Raw genomic sequence first — 21,051 nt, forward strand, 5'->3', positions numbered from 1 at the left:
CGAGTTAGAGTAAATCAGCTTTTAGTTTTCTGGCACCTTATTTGTGGAACAATCTTCAAAATGTTCTTAAATGCCATGTTCTAGTACCTCTAGTGCAATTCATGACCGTCAAGTTTCCTTCTGCTTGCGTTTTGTATTTATATTTTGATGTGTGCATTTTCTGTGATTTATGTCATTCAGGACTCATCTGTAAAATAGACCTTGGTCTCAGTATGACTCCCTGATAAAATAAACGTAGAAAAAAACCAGCAGAAAAACATGAGGCAAGCAACATGCATTTGATCACTGTGGTATTTCCAGAAGTAGAGTACTGCCCTTTCATTCATTTTCAGAATCAATAAACCTTGATTATCTATTGATTTAAATAATAGTAAACAGATTAGCTTCAAACTATGCTGTCTTAGTTTGGCATGGCGTAATCTGGAACTCTCCCATTGAGTGAATCCGGCAGCCATTAGGATTATCGGAATCTGATAATATGATTTTACTGCGTAAGAATGCTCATTGCATCCCCTATTGAACACTAAACTGTTGTCATTGGAGATATCTTGGGCAGAGACAAAAAGGGAAGGGACTATCACCGAGTGACGCATCCGTATAGTATTTCAAATTTCTTCTCTCACCAAGCAGATTTTGGCAAAAACATATCTGGTCTTTTTCATTCTATATTTCACACTGAACAATAGGCCTTGACCAGTAGCAGTTGTAGCCTATAGTGAAGGCTACTTGCAAGGAGCCTCTATACTGGAATAGAGGCCTATTTTTACTTTTGTGTTTTTCTTACCTTGTGGCTTGGGTTATCAGATTTCCAAAATTCATAGTGTTTCATTCCCAAGACATGAATCCACTCTTCTACATAGGACATAGCAAGGACAGCTTTGTCTCTATTGGATATTTAAAATCTCACTTTTAGGTGGAAGTTTGATAAGAAACGCAAAACCCCAGGGATGCCAAACCTGTGAAGCTCTAAGGGCCTGTATCCTAGATAGAGGTTAAGCCAAGTTCTGGGCTAAAACCCATGCTCAATGGAGAATCATTCTATAGTATTCAGTATAGATTTGTTGTATCATGTCATTGGCTCAGAATTTATATTATCGGATATTCTACACATTATCTCAACCTATCAACAAACAAAAAAAAGATTAAAAAGGTTTACATACACTTTTAATTCCCTGTCTTAGGTCAGTTAGGATCACCACTCTATTTTAAGAATGTGAAATGAGACAAAAAGGGAAGGGACTATCACCGAGTGACGCATCCGTATAGTATTTCAAATTTCTTCTCTCACCAAGCAGATTTTGGCAAAAACATATCTGGTCTTTTTCATTCTATATTTCACACTGAACAATAGGCCTTGACCAGTAGCAGTTGTAGCCTATAGTGAAGGCTACTTGCAAGGAGCCTCTATACTGGAATAGAGGCCTATTTTTACTTTTGTGTTTTTCTTACCTTGTGGCTTGGGTTATCAGATTTCCAAAATTCATAGTGTTTCATTCCCAAGACATGAATCCACTCTTCTACATAGGACATAGCAAGGACAGCTTTGTCTCTATTGGATATTTAAAATCTCACTTTTAGGTGGAAGTTTGATAAGAAACGCAAAACCCCAGGGATGCCAAACCTGTGAAGCTCTAAGGGCCTGTATCCTAGATAGAGGTTAAGCCAAGTTCTGGGCTAAAACCCATGCTCAATGGAGAATCATTCTATAGTATTCAGTATAGATTTGTTGTATCATGTCATTGGCTCAGAATTTATATTATCGGATATTCTACACATTATCTCAACCTATCAACAAACAAAAAAAAGATTAAAAAGGTTTACATACACTTTTAATTCCCTGTCTTAGGTCAGTTAGGATCACCACTCTATTTTAAGAATGTGAAATGAGACAAAAAGGGAAGGGACTATCACCGAGTGACGCATCCGTATAGTATTTCAAATTTCTTCTCTCACCAAGCAGATTTTGGCAAAAACATATCTGGTCTTTTTCATTCTATATTTCACACTGAACAATAGGCCTTGACCAGTAGCAGTTGTAGCCTATAGTGAAGGCTACTTGCAAGGAGCCTCTATACTGGAATAGAGGCCTATTTTTACTTTTGTGTTTTTCTTACCTTGTGGCTTGGGTTATCAGATTTCCAAAATTCATAGTGTTTCATTCCCAAGACATGAATCCACTCTTCTACATAGGACATAGCAAGGACAGCTTTGTCTCTATTGGATATTTAAAATCTCACTTTTAGGTGGAAGTTTGATAAGAAACGCAAAACCCCAGGGATGCCAAACCTGTGAAGCTCTAAGGGCCTGTATCCTAGATAGAGGTTAAGCCAAGTTCTGGGCTAAAACCCATGCTCAATGGAGAATCATTCTATAGTATTCAGTATAGATTTGTTGTATCATGTCATTGGCTCAGAATTTATATTATCGGATATTCTACACATTATCACAACCTATCAACAAACAAAAAAAAGATTAAAAAGGTTTACATACACTTTTAATTCCATGTCTTAGGTCAGTTAGGATCACCACTCTATTTTAAGAATGTGAAATGTCAGAATAATAGTAGAGAGAATTATTTATTTCAGATTTGATTTCTTACATCACATTCCCAGTGGGTCAGAAATGTACATACACTCAATTAGAATTTGGTAGCATTGCCTTTAAATGGTTTAACTTGGGTCAAACATTTCGGGTAGCCTTCATCAAGCTTCCCACAATAAGTTGAGTGAATTTTGGTCCATTCCTCCTGACAGAGCTGGTGTAACTGAGTCAGGTTTGTAGGCCTCCTTGCTCTTTCAGTTCTGGCCACAAATTTTCTATAGGATTAAGGTCAGGGCTTTGTGATGGCCATTACTTTGTTGTCCTGAAGCCATTTTGCCACAACTTTGGAAATATGCTTGGGGTCATCGTCCATTTGGAAGACCAATTTGCAACTGATGTCTTGAGATGTTGCTTCAATATAACCACATCATTTTCCTACCTCATGAAGCCATCTATTTTGTGAAGGGCACCAGTCTCTCCTGCAGCAAAGCACCCCCACAACATGATGTTGCCACCCCCGTGCTTCACGGTTGGGATGGTGTTCTTCGGCTTGCAAGCCTCGCCCAAGCTTCCAATCATTAAGATGGTCATTATGGCCAAACAGTTCTATATTTGTTGCATCAGACCAGAGGACATTTCTCCAAAAAGTAAGATCTTTGTCCCCCTGTGCAATTGCAAACCGAAGTCTGGCTTTTTTATGGCAGTTTTGGAGCAGTGGCTTCTTTCTTGCTGTGAGGCCTTTCAGGTTATCTAGATATAGGACTCGTTTTACTGTGGATATAGATACTTTTGTACCTGTTTCCTCCAGCATCTTCACAAAGTCCTTTGCTGTTGTTCTGGGATTGATTTGCACTTTTCGCACCAAAGTACATTCATCTCTAGGAGACAGAACGTGTCTCCTTCCTGAGCGGTATGACGGCTGTGTGGTCCCATGGTGTTTATACTTGCATTGTTATGCAGGTGAATGAGGACCCAAAAGCGACTTGAGTCTTTATTCCAGTCTTAAACAAAAGCGATAATCCTGGATATTATCTAGGCAAATGCAAAAACAGGAAAACTGAAATCCACTCGTCAGTAGAGAGGAATGACTGGAGACGCGACCACAGACTGCAGGTCGCTTCGGGAAGGCACCGGCCGTAGCTGACATTGACACCTGCTCACACGCAGCATCTGAAGAAGGTAAAACACGACAGGGCAGAACAAGGACACAGAACAGCGAACATCAAGCAAGGATCCGACAAGGACAGAAGCGGAAAACAGAGGGAGAAATAGGGACTCTAATCAGAGGGCAAAATAGGGGACAGGTGTGAAAAGAGTAAATGAGGTAGTTAGGAGAATGAGGAACAGCTGGGAGCAGGAACGGAACGATAGAGAGAGAGAGCGAGAGAGGGAGAGAGGGAGGGGGAGAGAGGGATAGAAAGAGGGAAAGAACCTAATAAGACCAGCAGAGGGAAACGAATAGAAGGGAAGCACAGAGACAAGACATGATAACCAATGACAAAACATGACAGTACCCCCCCACTCACTGAGCGCCTCCTGGCGCACTCGAGGAGGAACCCTGGCGGCAACGGAGGAAATCATCAATCAACAAACGGTCCAGCACGTCCCGAGATGGAACCCAACTCCTCTCCTCAGGACCGTAACCCTCCCAATCCACTAAGTACTGGTGACCACGTCCCCGAGAACGCATGTCCATGATCTTCCGTACCTTGTAAATAGGTGCACCCTCGACAAGGACAGGGGGAAGACGAACGGGGCGCGAAGAAAAGGCTTGACACAGGAGACATGGAAGACAGGGTGGACGCGACGAAGATGTCGCGGAAGAAGCAGTCGCACAGCGACAGGATTGACGACCTGAGAGACACGGAACGGACCAATGAACCGCGGAGTCAACTTGCGAGAAGCTGTCGTAAGGGGAAGGTTACGAGTGGAAAGCCACACTCTCTGACCGCGACAATACCTAGGACTCTTAATCCTACGTTTATTGGCGGCTCTCACAGTCTGCGCCCTGTAACGGCAAAGTGCAGACCTGACCCTCCTCCAGGTGCGCTCACAACGTTGGACAAAAGCCTGAGCGGAGGGAACGCTGGACTCGGCGAGCTGGGACGAGAACAGAGGAGGCTGGTACCCAAGACTACTCTGAAACGGAGATAGCCCGGTAGCAGACGAAGGAAGTGAGTTGTGAGCGTATTCTGCCCAGGGGAGCTGTTCTGCCCAAGACGCAGGGTTTCAAAAAGAAAGGCTGCGTAATATGCGACCAATCGTCTGATTGGCCCTTTCTGCTTGACCGTTAGACTGGGGATGAAAACCGGAAGAGAGACTGACGGAAGCACCAATCAAACGACAGAACTCCCTCCAAAACTGTGACGTGAATTGCGGACCTCTGTCTGAAACGGCGTCTAACGGGAGGCCATGAATTCTGAACACATTCTCAATGATGATTTGTGCCGTCTCCTTAGCGGAAGGAAGCTTAGCGAGGGGAATGAAATGTGCCGCCTTAGAGAACCTATCGACAACCGTAAGAATCACAGTCTTCCCCGCAGACGAAGGCAGACCAGTAATAAAGTCTAAGGCGATGTGAGACCATGGTCGAGAAGGAATGGGAAGCGGTCTGAGACGACCGGCAGGAGGAGAGTTACCTGACTTAGTCTGCGCGCAGTCCGAACAAGCAGCCACGAAACGGCGCGTGTCACGCTCCTGAGTAGGCCACCAAAACCGCTGGCGAATAGAAGCAAGTGTACCCCGAACGCCGGGGTGGCCAGCTAACTTGGCAGAGTGAGCCCACTGAAGAACAGCCAGATGAGTAGAGACAGGAACGAAAAGAAGGTTACTAGGACAAGCGCGCGGCGACGCAGTGTGAGTGAGTGCTTGCTTTACCTGTCTCTCAATTCCCCAGACAGTCAACCCGACAACACGCCCTTCAGGGAGAATCCCCTCGGGGTCGGTAGAAACCACAGAAGAACTAAAGAGACGGGATAAGGCATCAGGCTTGGTGTTCTTATTACCCGGGCGATAAGAAATCACGAACTCGAAACGAGCGAAAAACAACGCCCAACGAGCTTGACGTGCATTAAGTCGTTTGGCAGAACGGATGTACTCAAGGTTCTTATGGTCAGTCCAAACGACAAAAGGAACGGTCGCCCCCTCCAACCACTGTCGCCATTCGCCTAGGGCTAAGCGGATGGCGAGCAGTTCGCGGTTACCCACATCATAGTTGCATTCCGATGGCGACAGGTGATGAGAAAAATAAGCGCAAGGATGGACCTTATCGTCAGAATGGAAGCGCTGGGATAGAATGGCTCCCACGCCCACCTCTGAAGCGTCAACCTCGACAATGAATTGTTTAGTGACGTCAGGAGTAACAAGGATAGGAGCGGATGTAAAACGCTTCTTGAGGAGATCAAAAGCTCCCTGGGCGGAACCGGACCACTTAAAGCACGTCTTGACAGAAGTAAGAGCTGTGAGAGGGGCAGCAACTTGACCGAAATTACGAATGAAACGCCGATAGAAATTAGCGAAACCTAGAAAGCGCTGCAACTCGACACGTGACTTTGGAACGGGCCAATCACTGACAGCCTGGACCTTAGCGGGATCCATCTGAATGCCTTCAGCGGAAATAACAGAACCGAGAAATGTGACAGAGGAGACATGAAAGGCGCACTTCTCAGCCTTCACGTAGAGACAATTCTCTAAAAGGCGCTGGAGTACACGTCGAACGTGCTGAACATGAATCTCGAGTGACGGTGAAAAAATCAGGATATCGTCAAGGTAGACGAAAACAAAGATGTTCAGCATGTCTCTCAGTACATCATTAACTAATGCCTGAAAGACAGCTGGAGCATTAGCGAGACCGAACAGCAGAACCCGGTATTCAAAATGCCCTAACGGAGTGTTAAACGGCGTTTTCCACTCGTCCCCCTCTCTGATGCGCACGAGATGGTAAGCGTTACGAAGGTCCAACTTAGTAAAGAACCTGGCTCCCTGCAGAATTTCAAAGGCTGACGACATAAGGGGAAGCGGATAAACGATTCTTAACCGTTATGTCATTCAGCCCTCGATAATCCACGCAGGGGCGCAGAGTACCGTCCTTCTTCTTAACAAAAAAAAACCCCGCTCCGGCGGGAGAGGAAGAAGGCACCACGGTACCGGCGTCGAGAGAAACAGACAAATAATCCTCGAGAGCCTTACGTTCGGGAGCCGACAGAGAGTATAGTCTACCCCGAGGGGGAGTGGTCCCCGGAAGGAGATCAATACAACAATCATACGACCGGTGAGGAGGAAGGGAGTTGGCTCTGGACCGACTGAAGACCGTGCGCAGATCATGATATTCCTCTGGCACTCCTGTCAAATCACCAGGTTCCTCCTGAGAAGAGGGGACAGAAGAAACAGGAGGGATAGCAGACATTAAACACTTCACATGACAAGAAACGTTCCAGGATAGGATAGAATTACTAGACCAATTAATAGAAGGATTATGACATACTAGCCAGGGATGACCCAAAACAACAGGTGTAAAAGGTGAACGAAAAATCAAAAAGGAAATGGTCTCACTGTGGTTACCAGATACTGTGAGGGTTAAAGGTAGTGTCTCACATCTGATACTAGGGAGAAGACTACCATCTAAGGCGAACATGGGCGTGGGCTTCCCTAACTGTCTGAAAGGAATGTCATGTTTCCGAGCCCATGCTTCGTCCATAAAACAACCCTCAGCCCCAGAGTCTATCAAGGCACTGCAGGAAGCAGCCGAACCGGTCCAGCGTAGATGGACCGACAAGGTAGTACAGGATCTTGATGGAGAGACCTGAGTAGTAGTGCTCACCAGTAGCCCTCCGCTTACTGATGAGCTCTGGCTTTTACTGGACATGAAATGACAAAATGTCCAGCAGAACCGCAATAGAGGCAAAGGCGGTTGGTGATCCTCCGTTCCCTCTCCTTAGTCGAGATGCGAATACCTCCCAGCTGCATGGGCTCAGTCTCTGAGCCGGAGGGAGGAGATGGTTGAGATGCGGAGAGGGGGAACACCGTTAACGCGGGCTCTCTTCCACGAGCTCGGTGACGAAGATCTACCCGTCGTTCTATGCGGATGGCGAGTGCAATCAAAGAGTCCACGCTGGAAGGAACCTCCCGGGAGAGAATCTCATCTTTAACCTCAGCGTGGAGTCCCTCCAGAAAACGAGCGAGCAACGCCAGCTCGTTCCAGTCACTGGAGGCAGCAAGAGTGCGAAACTCTATAGAGTAATCCGTTATGGATCGATCACCTTGACATAGGGAAGCCAGGGCCCTGGAAGCCTCCTTACCAAAAACTGAACGATCAAAAACCCGTATCATCTCCTCTTTAAAGTTCAGATAATTGTTAGAACACTCAGCCCTTGCCTCCCAGATAGCTGTGCCCCACTCCCGAGCCCGACCAGTAAGGAGTGAAATGACGTAAGCGATCCGAGCTCTCTCTCTTGAGTATGTGTTGGGTTGGAGAGAGAACACAATATCACACTGGGTGAGAAAGGAGCGGCACTCAGTGGGCTGCCCAGAGTAACATCGTGGGTTATTAACCCTAGGTTCCGGAGACTCGGAAGACCAGGAAGTAGCTGGTGGCACGAGACGAAGACTCTGAAACTGTCCCGAGAGGTCGGAAACCTGAGCGGCCAGGGTCTCAACGGCATGACGAGCAGCAGACAATTCCTGCTCGTGTCTGCCGAGCATTGCTCCCTGGATCTCGACGGCAGTGTTGTGAGAATCCGTAGTCGCTGGGTCCATTACTGGTCGGATCCTTCTGTTATGCAGGTGAATGAGGACCCAAAAGCGACTTAACGGAAACAGAGTCTTTATTCCAGTCTTAAACAAAAGCGATAATCCTGGATATTATCTAGGCAAATGCAAAAACAGGAAAACTGAAATCCACTCGTCAGTAGAGAGGAATGACTGGAGACGCGACCACAGACTGTAGGTCGCTTCGGAAAGGCACCGGCCGTAGCTGACATTGACACCTGCTCACACGCAGCATCTGAAGAAGGTAAAACACGACAGGGCGGAACAAGGACACAGAACAGCGAACATCAAGCAAGGATCCGACAAGGACAGAAGCGGAAAACAGAGGGAGAAATAGGGACTCTAATCAGAGGGAAAAATAGGGGACAGGTGTGAAAAGAGTAAATGAGGTAAATGATGTGTGTTTCACTCCCCTTTTGATATTAGATGTCAGGGAGGTCTAACACCTGCAGTATATGAGACACACCCCACCACCACCTGCTCACACAAACACCTCCTCAGGAACCTCAGGTAGGATGGGACGACTTGAGACTCAGCTCTCCTTGCTTTAGTTTTGAAAGGTCCAAACAGTCTAGTCTAATGAATCATTTTTGGGGGAAGTGTATAATTTTAGAAACGTTACAGATTTTCTTTAGTGGTTACATTTAAATGTGCATTTCCTACGTGGGATAACAAATCTCCCAACCATCTCTGCATTATCATCTCCTCTGCACTCTGATCATGGATACTGACTGACTGTTCTCTCTGTTCTGTGAGTTTCCTCTTAGTATGTCTCTCATCCTCTCTCGCCACAGTAGTTAACAAGAATAAAACATTTATTTTTAAGTGTCAAGTAAAAAATAGTTAAGTAAAAAAATAAAAAATAAAAATTAGAAAATAAAAGTAACAAATAATTAAACAGAAGTTGTAAAATAACAAGCGAGACTATATACAGGGGGTACCGGTACAGCGTCAATGTGTGGGGACACCGGTTAGTTCAGGTAATTGAGGTAATATGTACATGTAGGTTGAGTTAAAGTGACTATGCATAGATTATAAACAGAGTAAAAGCGTGGTCTGGGTAGCTCTTTGATTAGCTGTTCAGGATTTTGGGATCTCGACTTGGCTCTCCGGCACTGCTTGCCGTGCAGTAGCAGAGAGAACAGTCTATGACTAGGGTGGCTGGAGTCATTGACAATGTTTAGGATCTTCCTCTGACACTGCCTGAAATAGAGGTCCTGGATGGCAGGAAGCTTGGCCACAGTGATGTAGTGGGCTGTATGCACTACCCTCTGTAATGCCTTGCGGTCGGAGGCTGAACAGTTGCCATACCAGGCAGTGATGCAACCAGTGATGCTCTCGATGGTGCAGCTGTAGATCCTTTTGAGGATTTGAGGACCCATGACAAATCTTTTCAGTCTCCTGCAGGGAATAGTCTTTGTTGTGCACTTTTCACAACTGTCTTAGTGTTGTTGGACCGTGATAGTTTGTTGGTGATGTGGACACCAACTCAACCTTTACCACTACAGCCCCGTTGATTTTTATTTGTAATTTATTTTTATTTAACCTTTATTTTACTAGGCAAGTCAGTTAAGATGAAAATTCTTATTTTCAATGACGGCCTAGGAACAGTGGGTTAACTGCCTGTTCAAGGGCAGAACGACAGATTTTGTACCTTGTCAGCTTGGGGATTTGAACTTGCAACCTTTCGGTTACTAGTCCAATGCTCTAACCACTAATGCTCTAACCACCGCTACCCTGCCGCCCCGATGAGAATGGGGGTGTGCTCGGTCCTTCTTTTCCTGTAGTCCACAATCATCTCCTATGTCTTGATCACATTGAGGGAGAGGTTGTTGACATGGCACCACACGACCAGGTCACTGACCTCCTCCCTATGGGCTGTCTCATTGTTGTCGGTGATCAGGCCTACCACCATTGTGTCATCGGCAAACTTGATGATGGTGTTGGGGTCCTGCCTGGCCATGCAGTCATGAGTGAACAGGAAGTACAGGAGGGGACTGAGCACCCACCCCTGTGGGGCCCCTTATCACCTGGGGGTGGCCCGTCAGGAAGTCCAGGATCCAGTTGCAGAGGGAGGTGTTTAGTCCCAGATAACTTAGCTTAGTGATGAGCTTTGAGGGCACTATGGTGCTGAACGCTGAGCTGTAGTCAACGAGTAGCATTCTCACATAGGTGTTCCTTTTGTCCAGGTGGGAATGGGCAGTGTTGAGTGCAATAGTGATTGCATCATCTGTGGATCTCTTGCGGGGGTATGCAAATTGGAGTTTGTCTAGGGTTTCAGGGATAATGGTGTTGATGTGAGCCATGACCAGCCTTTCAAAGCACTTCATGGCTACAGATTTGAGTGCTGCGGGTCGGTAGTCATTTAGGCAGGTTTTCTTTGTGTTCTTGGGCACAGGGACTATGGTGGTCAGCTTGAAACATGTTGGTATTACAGACTCAGTCAGGAACAGGTTGAAAATGTCAGTTAAAGACACTTGCCAGTTGGTCAGCGCATGCTCGGAGTACACGTCCTGGTAATCCATCTGGCCCTGCGGCCTTGTGAATGTTGACCTGTTTAAAGGTCTTACTCACATCGGCTATGGAGAGCGTGATCACACAGTCGTCCAGAACAGCTGGTGCTCTCATGCATGTTTCAGTTTTACTTGCCTCGAAGTGAGCATAGATGTAATTTAGCTCGTCTGGTAGGTTTGTGTCACTGGGCAGCTCGTGGCTGTGCTTCCCTTTGTAGTCTGTAATAGTTTGCAAGCGCTGCCACATCCGATGAGCATTGGAGCCAGTGTAGTACGCTTCAATCTTTGTCTTGTATTGACACTTTGCCTGTTTGATGGTTCATCAGAGGGCATAGCGGGATTTCTTATAAACTTACGGGTTAGAGTCTCGCTCCTAGAAAGCAGCAGCTCTACCCTTTAGCTCAGTGAGGATGTTGCCTGTAATCCATGGCTTCTGGTTGTGGTATGTACGTACAGTCACTGTGGGGACAACGTCATCGAAGCAGTTATTGATGAAGTCTGTGACTGATGTGGTGTACTCCTCAATACCCTCTGAAGAATCCTGGAACACATTCCAGTCTGTGCTAGCAAAACAGTCCTGTAGCTTAGCATCTGCTTCATCTGACCACTTTCTTATTGACTGAGTCACTGGTGCTTCCCGCTTTAGTTTTTGCTTGTAAGCAGGAATCAGGAGGATACAATTATAGTCTGATTTTCCAAATGGAGGGTAAGGGAGAGCTTTGTATGCATCTCTGTGTGTGGAGTAAAGGTGGTCTAGAGTGTTTTTCCCCTCTGGTTGCACATTTAACATGCTGATAGAAAAGAGGTAAAACTGATTTGAGTTCTTCTGCATTAAAGTCCCCGGCCACTAGGAGCGCCGACTCTGGATGAGCGTTTTCCTGTTTGCCTATGGCCGTATACAGCTCATTGAGTGCGGTCTTAGTGCCAGCATCGGTCTGCGGTGGTGTATAGACAGCTACAAAAAATATAGATGTAAACTCTCTAGGTAAATAGTATGGTCTACAGCTTATCATGAGATACTCTACCTCCTTAAATCTCTACTTCCCTAAATTTCATGCACCAGCTGTTGTTTTCAAATATGCATAGGCCTCTTCCACTTGTCTTAACAGAGGCTGCTGTTCTATCATGCCAAAAAATCTTAAAACCTGCCCGCTGTATGCTAATCATGTCGTCGTTCAGCCATGACTCTGGAAAACATACGCTATTACAGTTTTTAATGTCCCGTTGGTAGGATATACATGCTCGTAGTTCGTCTATTTGTTTATCGATTGATTGATTGATTGATTGATTGTAAGTTGGCTAATAGGACCCCAGCGACCTCGTCAAGGTGTAGCCTCCACTCTGGCACTTTCTTCTGGGAAGGCTTTCCAGTAGATGTTGGAACATTGCTGCAGGGACCATTCAGCCACAAGAGCATTAGTGAGGTCAGGCACTGATGTTGTGTGATTAGGCCTGTCTCACAGTCGGCGTTCCAATTCATCCCAAAGGTTTTCGATGGGGTTGAGGTCAGGGCTTTGTGCAGGCCAATCAATTTCTTCCACACCGATCTCAACAAACCTTTTCTGTATGGACCTCGCTTTGTGCACGTGGGCACTCTCATGCTGAAACAGGAAAGGGCCATCCTCAAACTGTTGCCACAAAGTTGGAAGCACAGAATTTTCTAGAATGTAATTTTGTGCTGTAGCATCACGATTTCCCTTCAAAATGCGGCGGTTCGGCGGAGACCGATTTCATGAAGCTCTCTATGAACGGTTATTGTGCTGAAGTTGTTTCCAGAGGCAGTTTGGAACTCGGTAGTGAGTGTAGTAACAGAGGACAGGTGATTTCAGCACTCCGTGGTACCATTCTGTGAGCTTGTGTGACCTAACACTTCACGGCTGAGCCGTTGTTGTTCCTAGACTTTTCCATTTCATAATAACAACACTTACAGTTGACCGAGGCAGCTCCCTCAGGGCAGAAATTTGATGAACTGACTTGATGGAAAGATGGCATCCTATGACGGTGCAACGTAGAAAGTCACTGAGCTTTTCAGTACTGGCCATTCAACTACCAATGTGTGTCTATGGAGATTGCATGGCTGTGTGCTCGATTTTATACACCTGTCAGTAATGGGTGTGGCTGAAATAGCTGAATACACTCATTTGAAGGGGTGTCCACAAATACTTTTGGCCATGTAGTGTATGTTAAAACACTTGAGCAATACTGTACAAGATAACATAAGGCAGCATCAATACTTGTTTGTGGGAACTGATATATTACCCATGACATTTATCTGACTACTATTAATAGCGTTTCCTATGACTCCATAGATATATGCACTGAGTCTTCCACAATGTTCTGGAATTAAATAGGTTTTGGGGATTTTATTTTGATCTACTGTACTCAATACAGCTGACTTCTAACCTAAGATGGCTGGTTTTCGTGTCAATCATGCTCCAATTTCAGACCTGCTACTGCTGCTCTGTACTGTATATTATCTGAAAAAGACTACATTCTGTTAAATATGAATTCAATTGTATCTGTAATGATGTCTGTTTTTATGAGAATATAGTAAAAGTACTGCTTATGAACTAGCCGTAACAATACATACTATTTACACAGTGTAAACTTCACACAAGCTTTATTTACAGTTGACATAAAATGTCTTTACAACAATCATCCACATGAAATAAACACAACAATGAAATCATAAATATACATGGATTACTTACTGTACTCTATATACAATGGTAGAGGAGTTGATATATATAAGCACGAGGAACAGAAACAATTATATAGTTTAAATGTTCCCTATAATGGGACACAATGTCTCTCTCTCTCTCTCTCTCTCTCTCTCTCTCTCTCTCTCTCTCTCTCTCTCTCTCTCTCTCTCTCTCTCTCTCTCTCTCTCTCTCTCTCTCTTTCTCTCTCTCTCTCTCATTCTGCTATGTGGAAAGTTCTGTTCTGCTTTTACTGGACATTGTGAAGAATATCCTGGAGGAGAGCACTTAGTTTTGCAGAGAAGTCCTCCTCCAATAAGCCCAGAGGTTGTAGAGAGAGCGGCTCGCTGGGGCTCTGAGCCTGTGACTCCTGCCCCAGAAGGTGCTTCTCAATTCGGGCATGGAACAACTGGTCCTGTAAGGCGACATTCTGGCAGAACTGCTCCATACTGGTGGACACCACTGCCTTGAGGGGCTGTGGAGCCAGCAGGAGATGGGCCAGCTTTGCTTTCAGCACCCCCACCCTGCCCTGGACCTCCAGACTCAACGCCTGCACCTCCTGTCCCAGCCGGACATTCACCTCCTGGCAGAAGTCCCCCTGAATGGTACCATTGAGCTCCCTGATCATGCTGGACGTCTTGGTTTTGAAGTCCTGGATGAGGAAGGTCATTTCGGCACTGCTGTCGTCCAAGGTCTGGCTGATCCACTGAACAGCCTCCAGGTATAGGATGGGTCCGGCCACCGCCTGGCGTTCCGCTGCCTCCAATCCCTGAAAGTAGAGCCTGAGGTGGCTACACAGCTCCTGGCTGTTGCCGTCCAAGGCACTCTGGAGCTGCTTGATCAGGGGGCCTAGGCGATCTCTCATGCTGGCCAGGGTGGACTCGCTGGACTGGGGGTGGGCAGGGTACGGGGCAAGCATCTCCCTCAGCTTAGTGAGCTCCTGGCGAAGGCGGGCGCGCAGCCTCTCGGACTCCAGGGTAAGCTTGTGCCGGATCTCGCTCACCATGGGGTTGGCGCTGTCCTGGAAATACAGGTTGCTGTTCTCCACATGGCTCTTCCACATCCCGCTGTTCACATACAGGATCAGTTAAAACACTGTTATAAGGCTGTTATGAGGCTGTTAAGGGGTTGTTGCAGGACTGGGACAGGGCTGTTACATTACTGCTATAATACCATTATATGACTGTTATAAGGCTGTTATAAGTCTGTTATGGGACTGTTATACGGCTGTAATAAGGATGTGTAGGATTGTTAGAAGGCTCACCTGTATACATGCATTTCTGATTCATGATTCAATTGTTTATGTCATATATTGTATGAGGACATACTTGACATCCTTGTTGAGGTCTGTCTTCTCATGAGCCTGATTTGTCATCATGTCCCGTAGTGCCTGGGATGTTTCTCTGCTGGTACGGTGGAGTGGGTATGCTACAGTAGAAGATAGGACAAGTTAACACTATTGATACATGAACTCCTTTCAAATTCTATTATTCTCTTTAAAACACCATTACATCTGCTCTATATTATGACAAACACTATTCGATAGCAGATACAATGATGTTTTTAATGAAAAGGAAAGGGAAGAAAGCACAAACCTGTGGTTGTCAAAAATGACAAGGCGAAGATCACTACTTTGAGATGCATGGTTTTTTTCACTGAAGAAAAATGGGAAAATGAATTTTTAGATTTTTCACAGGAATCTTCAGACTAAATAGACCAAACAACAATAGAAGTAGCTGAAGATCAATAAGTGCTAGAGAGTGGCCTGTCCTTACCTGTATACTAGGATTGGCAGAATGACTCTTCATCAAGACCGTGCTTATAAAGGGATGGGTCCTTCTTTTCATTGGCTGCCCTTAACTCTGCCTGTGTCAACACACAACACGCGGAGGGTCATGTTGATAAGGAATAGCACCCAACACAACGCACAGTAACTCTCCCTGTCACAGACTGCACAAGCTCCAACATTCCTTGCGACATCGGTTTCAAGAATTTCAAATGATGTCATCCTGTATTAAGGGGCAAGATTGTAAAAGCGTTGTGGTCTTAAAATGAGTCATGTGGGGCGACAGGGTCAATATCAGGAAGAGTTTGCAGGTCAATAAAAGAGGACATGCAAAGTTGATTCAATGCAACTACCATGGGGACACGTGTTCCTAAAAATCACCACGTTGAATTATAATTTAAATGCACTATTAAATTCCTCCGCTTAGATACACTACATGGCTTAAAGTACAGTATGTCAAGTTTTTAAAAACGTTATTTCAAAAGCATCAGCGGGGTTCACACCATTCACACACACAGTCCCAAAACACAGTCCACACTGCTGGAGGTCCTCAAGATAGCCTCCGCCACCACCGTCGGTCGCTCGTCCAGCATTTGTCCATCGGTAGTTGGTTGCCAGTTGTTCCTCTTTGCCAGTTATCATCAGGCGTCTGCGGCACCGAGCCCATGGTCTGTTCCACACTGGCGATAGACGGGGAGAGGAAGACATGCATGAGCAGGAGTCGTTCTGAACAGAAGTATTTGACCACACTCCTATGTTATGGGGTTGACTGTCCCTTATCTGCAGAATAGAGCGTTGTCGACTCAGGTCCCCCTCTGGCTGCAGGCTGGATGTGACGTGGTGACTACTGGTGTTCGTGGTCGTGGAAGCAGCAGCAGTTTGGCCAGTGCTTCATTTGTAAATTGGGAGGTGCGGGAACAAAATGTGAGCCAAGATGGGGGTGTATGAGGTACCTGAGAACGCATGAAAGAAGGATAACCTTTATAATAAAGCATTGCATCATCATTGCTTTTGTGTGCTGGTATAGAGCAGTAGAGTAGAGCCGCTTGCAAAAGTTGCACACATAGGAGAACCCGAAATTGAAGCCTGGGATCTGGGAAAAATGTGGCCTTTTATGAATGAATTTCATGCAATTCTACATCGTTTTAGATTATTGGAGACCTTAGCAGAATCGTTTTTAATACCTCACAAATGATCAAAATGACAGGCTACTTTGACACTGACAAACAGAATCTGAGATCAATAAAAACAACCTTGTATTGAATCCATCAATAGCCTGGGCCTACTTGTGTGGAGACACATTGTACCACATGAGGAAATTACAGTCCTAAAACAGCTTTCCAGTTTCATTGACTCACCCAATGCTCGCTCGCCATCGATGGCAGATGTGCGCTGCCTAAAGACTATCTCTCTCATTTTACTTTGTGTAAAACAATGCTGTTTTCTCAGGAGGCCTATTTGGAAGTTGACAACATATTTGGTAGCCTACAGACAGATTAGTATTCTCTTTTCACTGACACATTTGTCACGTGTTCCCAACTGTAGGCATGCCATGTGATTGGGCTGCACACAATCCACAGCTAGGCTTTTTTAGGCTGCGAGATGAAGTGCAATGCAGGAAATTAGTGGCAATGCGTTTTTCATAGGCTACAATGTTGCAATGTTGCACGGGCCGACCCAACATGAATCCATTCTTAGAATATTAGCCACATTTCACATTACATTTTTTAGGGGGCATGAGAACTACAGAAAAGGCAACTTGAATTAACTCTGCTTTTATTAGAATTGTTACATTGCAAACAGTGAAAAAAATATGTACTGGATCCTGGCAAATGGGTTCCGGAACCAAACGGTCCATAAAATGGAGAGGTGCCGAATCCTGTTCCAGCAGTATCCGGCTTTGGTGTGTTCGCCATCCAGCTGCAGTCCCCAAACTCTTCTTTGGTGGTGTTTATCGTGCATGTACTAGTGTGGGCCAGAGACAGTGAGAAACTAAATCCTACCTGCCAGCCCACTTTCTCTTAAAAATGATTTGAGACTGTTTCCAATGATGGTCTACTTAATAAGCTCTTTAAACACATTTTCCGTGTCTCCTTCTCCCTCATACTGGATCTCAACCTCTTTTTTCCTCTCGTACTGTCCACACTATATCAGTACAGTGTTCCACTGTCGCTGTTTCCTGGCAATAATCACACTTTCCTGTTGGATGCTTTCCTATCACATTCAATGTGTTATTCAACCAGCTGCATCCCACCCTTAATCTTGTTAAAATAGCATCCTCTCTTCCCCTCCCCGATTTTCCTCTGCCCTTAGTGGCTCTGTTCCACAGCTCCCGCCATCTCTGCACCACAACTGTCCATATCAGACCTTTTGCCTCTGCCTTGCTCATTGAAACTTCAACATCTAATTCCCCACTACTAAGGGCCTGTTTAGCCAGTACATCAGCTGGCTCGTTCCCGTCCACCCCCACATGGGCAAGTCTTGTCTGCTACGTGAGCGAAAGAACTTCAGACTCATCAACACTGCACATAAGTCAGAGCAAATAACTATTCTGTCTGGCTTGATTTCCTCCACCCACTGCAAGGCCAACAGTACGGACATCAGCTCCACTGTGTAAACAGCCAGGTGATCTGTAATACGTCTCCTGACTGCCACCCCACATTCCTGCACTACAAATGCTGACCCAGTATGTCCTCTCCTTGGGTGTTTTGAACCATTTGTGAATATGGGCACAGAATCCTGATATACAGACATATATTATACAGACATCTATTATACAGATTAGATGGATCAACCCCCTCCCTATCTTTCCCCGAGTCTCTCCAACACGTCTAGATCAACAACTGGAGGTGGAAGTAGCCATAGTGGGTTCACAGGAATAGCTACCTTAGGGCTAAACTCCCTCCTCCCTCGCCTGGTTATTACCCCACCCAAAGCTTGTGTTCTGTCCTCGCTCATGTTTCCAGCATGTCTGTAAAATCCCTTTTGCAGGATAGTCTCCGACCTGGAACGTTATTTCAATCATGCCCAGGTGTGGCAGACCTGGGCCAACTCACTCTCCAAGTAGACCAGCCAAGGGGGAGGAATTTGCAATAAATAAATCAGAAAACACAAAAGAAGGTAGAGGCACAGCACACTATTGAAAATCATGTAACATAGAGTAAAGCACACAAATTATGATAAAGGTCACTGGAAACTCTAAATAAATATAAAATATACACAAAAAGGGCTGGTTTCCAATTGGGGGAAAAAACAAGGGATGGCAACATGTGACAGGCAATTAATGGCACTATCAGATATAGAACACTGAAGCCAACTAGGATAAAGCTCAATGGTTGCTTCCCACCAGTCCCTGTCATGAGTCAACAACTGGGTGAGCCTGGAAAAACTCAAGTTCCTTCTGAATCCCCTCAGTCTGGGGCAGAGACTATGCCTACTGTGCTTAAAACGAAGAGTACACAGACATGGAAAGTAGGCCTCTGTTAAAGACAGGTATATATATTATCAGGGTCTGGCTGCACTTGGTTGAATGTTTCCATCTGACTTGAGTTCTCTAATCAGTTCTGGAATACCTCATGGAACGCTCAGGATCATGGAGGCACTCGGCTACATTCACAGACTAGTGCTATAAGACTAAATATAGTTTACATGTTGTCAGTACTGCTTTGACTGTGAGCCAACCCTGTCTGTTTTGCCTCAAAGTTGCGCATGTATCGGTTTTGTTGGTTAACAGCCCACCCATCGATATTACTCTCACCTCATATGAGCTCATCTGTTCCAATATCTCTATACGAGTCATATTTATATGTGAATTAGTATAAACAGCCATAATGCCATTGATCTGCAGTCGTCATGCCAACACAGACGGTTTAACCATTGACTGCAGCCAGGACACATCCTTCACTCATCTCATCCCGCTTGTATGTGTGTGAAAGGTCACTGCAACTCTCTTAGGTAACTAGCTAGTTGTCATTGACAGAGCTTCTGTGGTGAATTATGTAGGCTATTCCAGGTAGCCAAAAAAAGTGGAAGAATATATTACAGGGAACGTCCTCGAAAGTGGAAAGCAGTGGCGTACCGCAAGGTCTGAGCAAGGAAGGAAACAGCTAACTTCCTACAATTCTACACATTTTGCCATGGGGAAATGAAAACATTTAACTGTTTTAAAGCTCATTTCGTGAAATTCTACTCACATTGACATGGAGCAGAGAGAAAAAATGGGCAATTTTAATTGCTAATGCTATTGTTCACATTTTGCTATGAGGTTGAGAAGATTTATTAGAGTTTTTAAAGCAAATTTCTTGTCATTCAAAAAAAAGAAATTGCCATCACTTTTGACATGTTCATCTAAAGCATTGTACACTTTAGTTCTATATTTGTGGTTTCTAGGCAGTTAGCCTATGTTCATATTGCGCCTTGTTTTCATTGATGCTGATTTGGTTGGTGACATTGATTCAGTGTATGGGTATGTGTACCACCAGGAGAGTACTGTTATCTCTTAATTTGATGAGGAAGTGTCACGCCTTGGTCATTATATTTTGTGTTTTTGGTATATGTTTGGGTAAGCCAGGGTGTGACATGGGTTTATATGTTGTGTTTCGTATTGGGGTTTGTAGTAATTGGGATTGTGTATGATTAGGGGTGTGTCTAGTTAGGCTTGGCTGCCTGGGGCGATTCTCAATCAGAGTCAGGTGCTTGTCGTTGTCTCTGATTGAGAACCGTATTTAGACAGCCTGACTTTCACGTTGTATTTTGTGGGTGTTTGTTCCTGTCTCTGTGTTGTAGTCACCAGATAGGCTGTAATAGGTTTCACGTTCAGTTTGTTGTTTTCGTATTTCAGTTATTTCATGAACCGCAATTCCTTCATTATAGTCATGAATAACCTACACGCTGCATTTCGGTCTGACTCTCTTCATTCAACAGACGAACTACGTTACAGAAACACCCACCACTCACAGACCGAGCAGCGTGTGAACTGGCAGGATCTGAAGGAGGACGTTATGGACAGCAGAAGCATGGAGTTGTTATGCAGGTGAATGAGGACCCAAAAGCGACTTGGCGAAAACAGAGTTTTTAATCCAGTAAGATACTTAACAAAACAAAAGGCATAATACTACTCGTAAAGACGAGAACAGACTGGAGACTTGATCAAGAACTGCAGGTTGCCTCGGGAAGGCACTTGAACCTAGCAGACTCAGACACCTGCTCACCACGCAGCATCTGAGGGAAACACGACACGACAGGGCAAAACATAGACACAGCACGGTGAATATAGACAAGGATCCGACAGGGCAGGTACGGAAAACAAGGAGAGAAATAGGGACTCTAATCAGGGAAAAGGATCGGGAACAGGTGTGGGAAGACTAAATGATTGATTAGGGGAATAGGAACAGCTGGGAGCAGGAACGGAACGATAGAGAGAAGAGAGAGCGAGAGAGTGAGAGAGGGAGGGGGAGAGAGAGGGATAGAAAGAGGGAAAGAACCTAATAAGACCAGCAGAGGGAAACGAATAGAAGGGGAAGCACAGGGACAAGACATGATAATTAATGACAAAACATGACAGTACCCCCCCACTCACCGAGCGCCTCCTGGCGCACTCGAGGAGGAACCCTGGCGGCAACGGAGGAAATCATCAATAAGCGAACGGTCCAGCACGTCCCGAGACGGAACCCAACTCCTCTCCTCAGGACCGTAACCCTCCCAATCCACTAAGTATTGGTGACCCCGTCCCCGAGAACGCATGTCC

At 45.4% G+C, this 21,051-nt stretch overlaps 1 protein-coding gene across 1 annotated transcript; it reads right to left on the reverse strand.

Moving 5' to 3' along the window:
* Positions 1–13,423: 13,423 nt before the first annotated feature.
* LOC124006176 lies at positions 13,424–15,394 on the reverse strand. Its single transcript, XM_046316011.1, has 4 exons — positions 15,295–15,394; positions 15,115–15,174; positions 14,848–14,947; positions 13,424–14,586 (listed from the first exon to the last, which is right to left on the reverse strand). The coding sequence occupies exons 2-4, from the start codon at positions 15,161–15,163 to the stop codon at positions 13,770–13,772; spliced, it is 966 nt and encodes a 321-aa protein (XP_046171967.1). The 5' UTR covers positions 15,164–15,174; positions 15,295–15,394; the 3' UTR covers positions 13,424–13,769.
* Between the last annotated feature and the right edge of the window lie 5,657 nt (positions 15,395–21,051).

The sequence above is a fragment of the Oncorhynchus gorbuscha genome, linkage group LG19, assembly GCF_021184085.1.
Source record: "Oncorhynchus gorbuscha isolate QuinsamMale2020 ecotype Even-year linkage group LG19, OgorEven_v1.0, whole genome shotgun sequence".
NCBI lineage: Eukaryota > Metazoa > Chordata > Actinopteri > Salmoniformes > Salmonidae > Oncorhynchus > Oncorhynchus gorbuscha.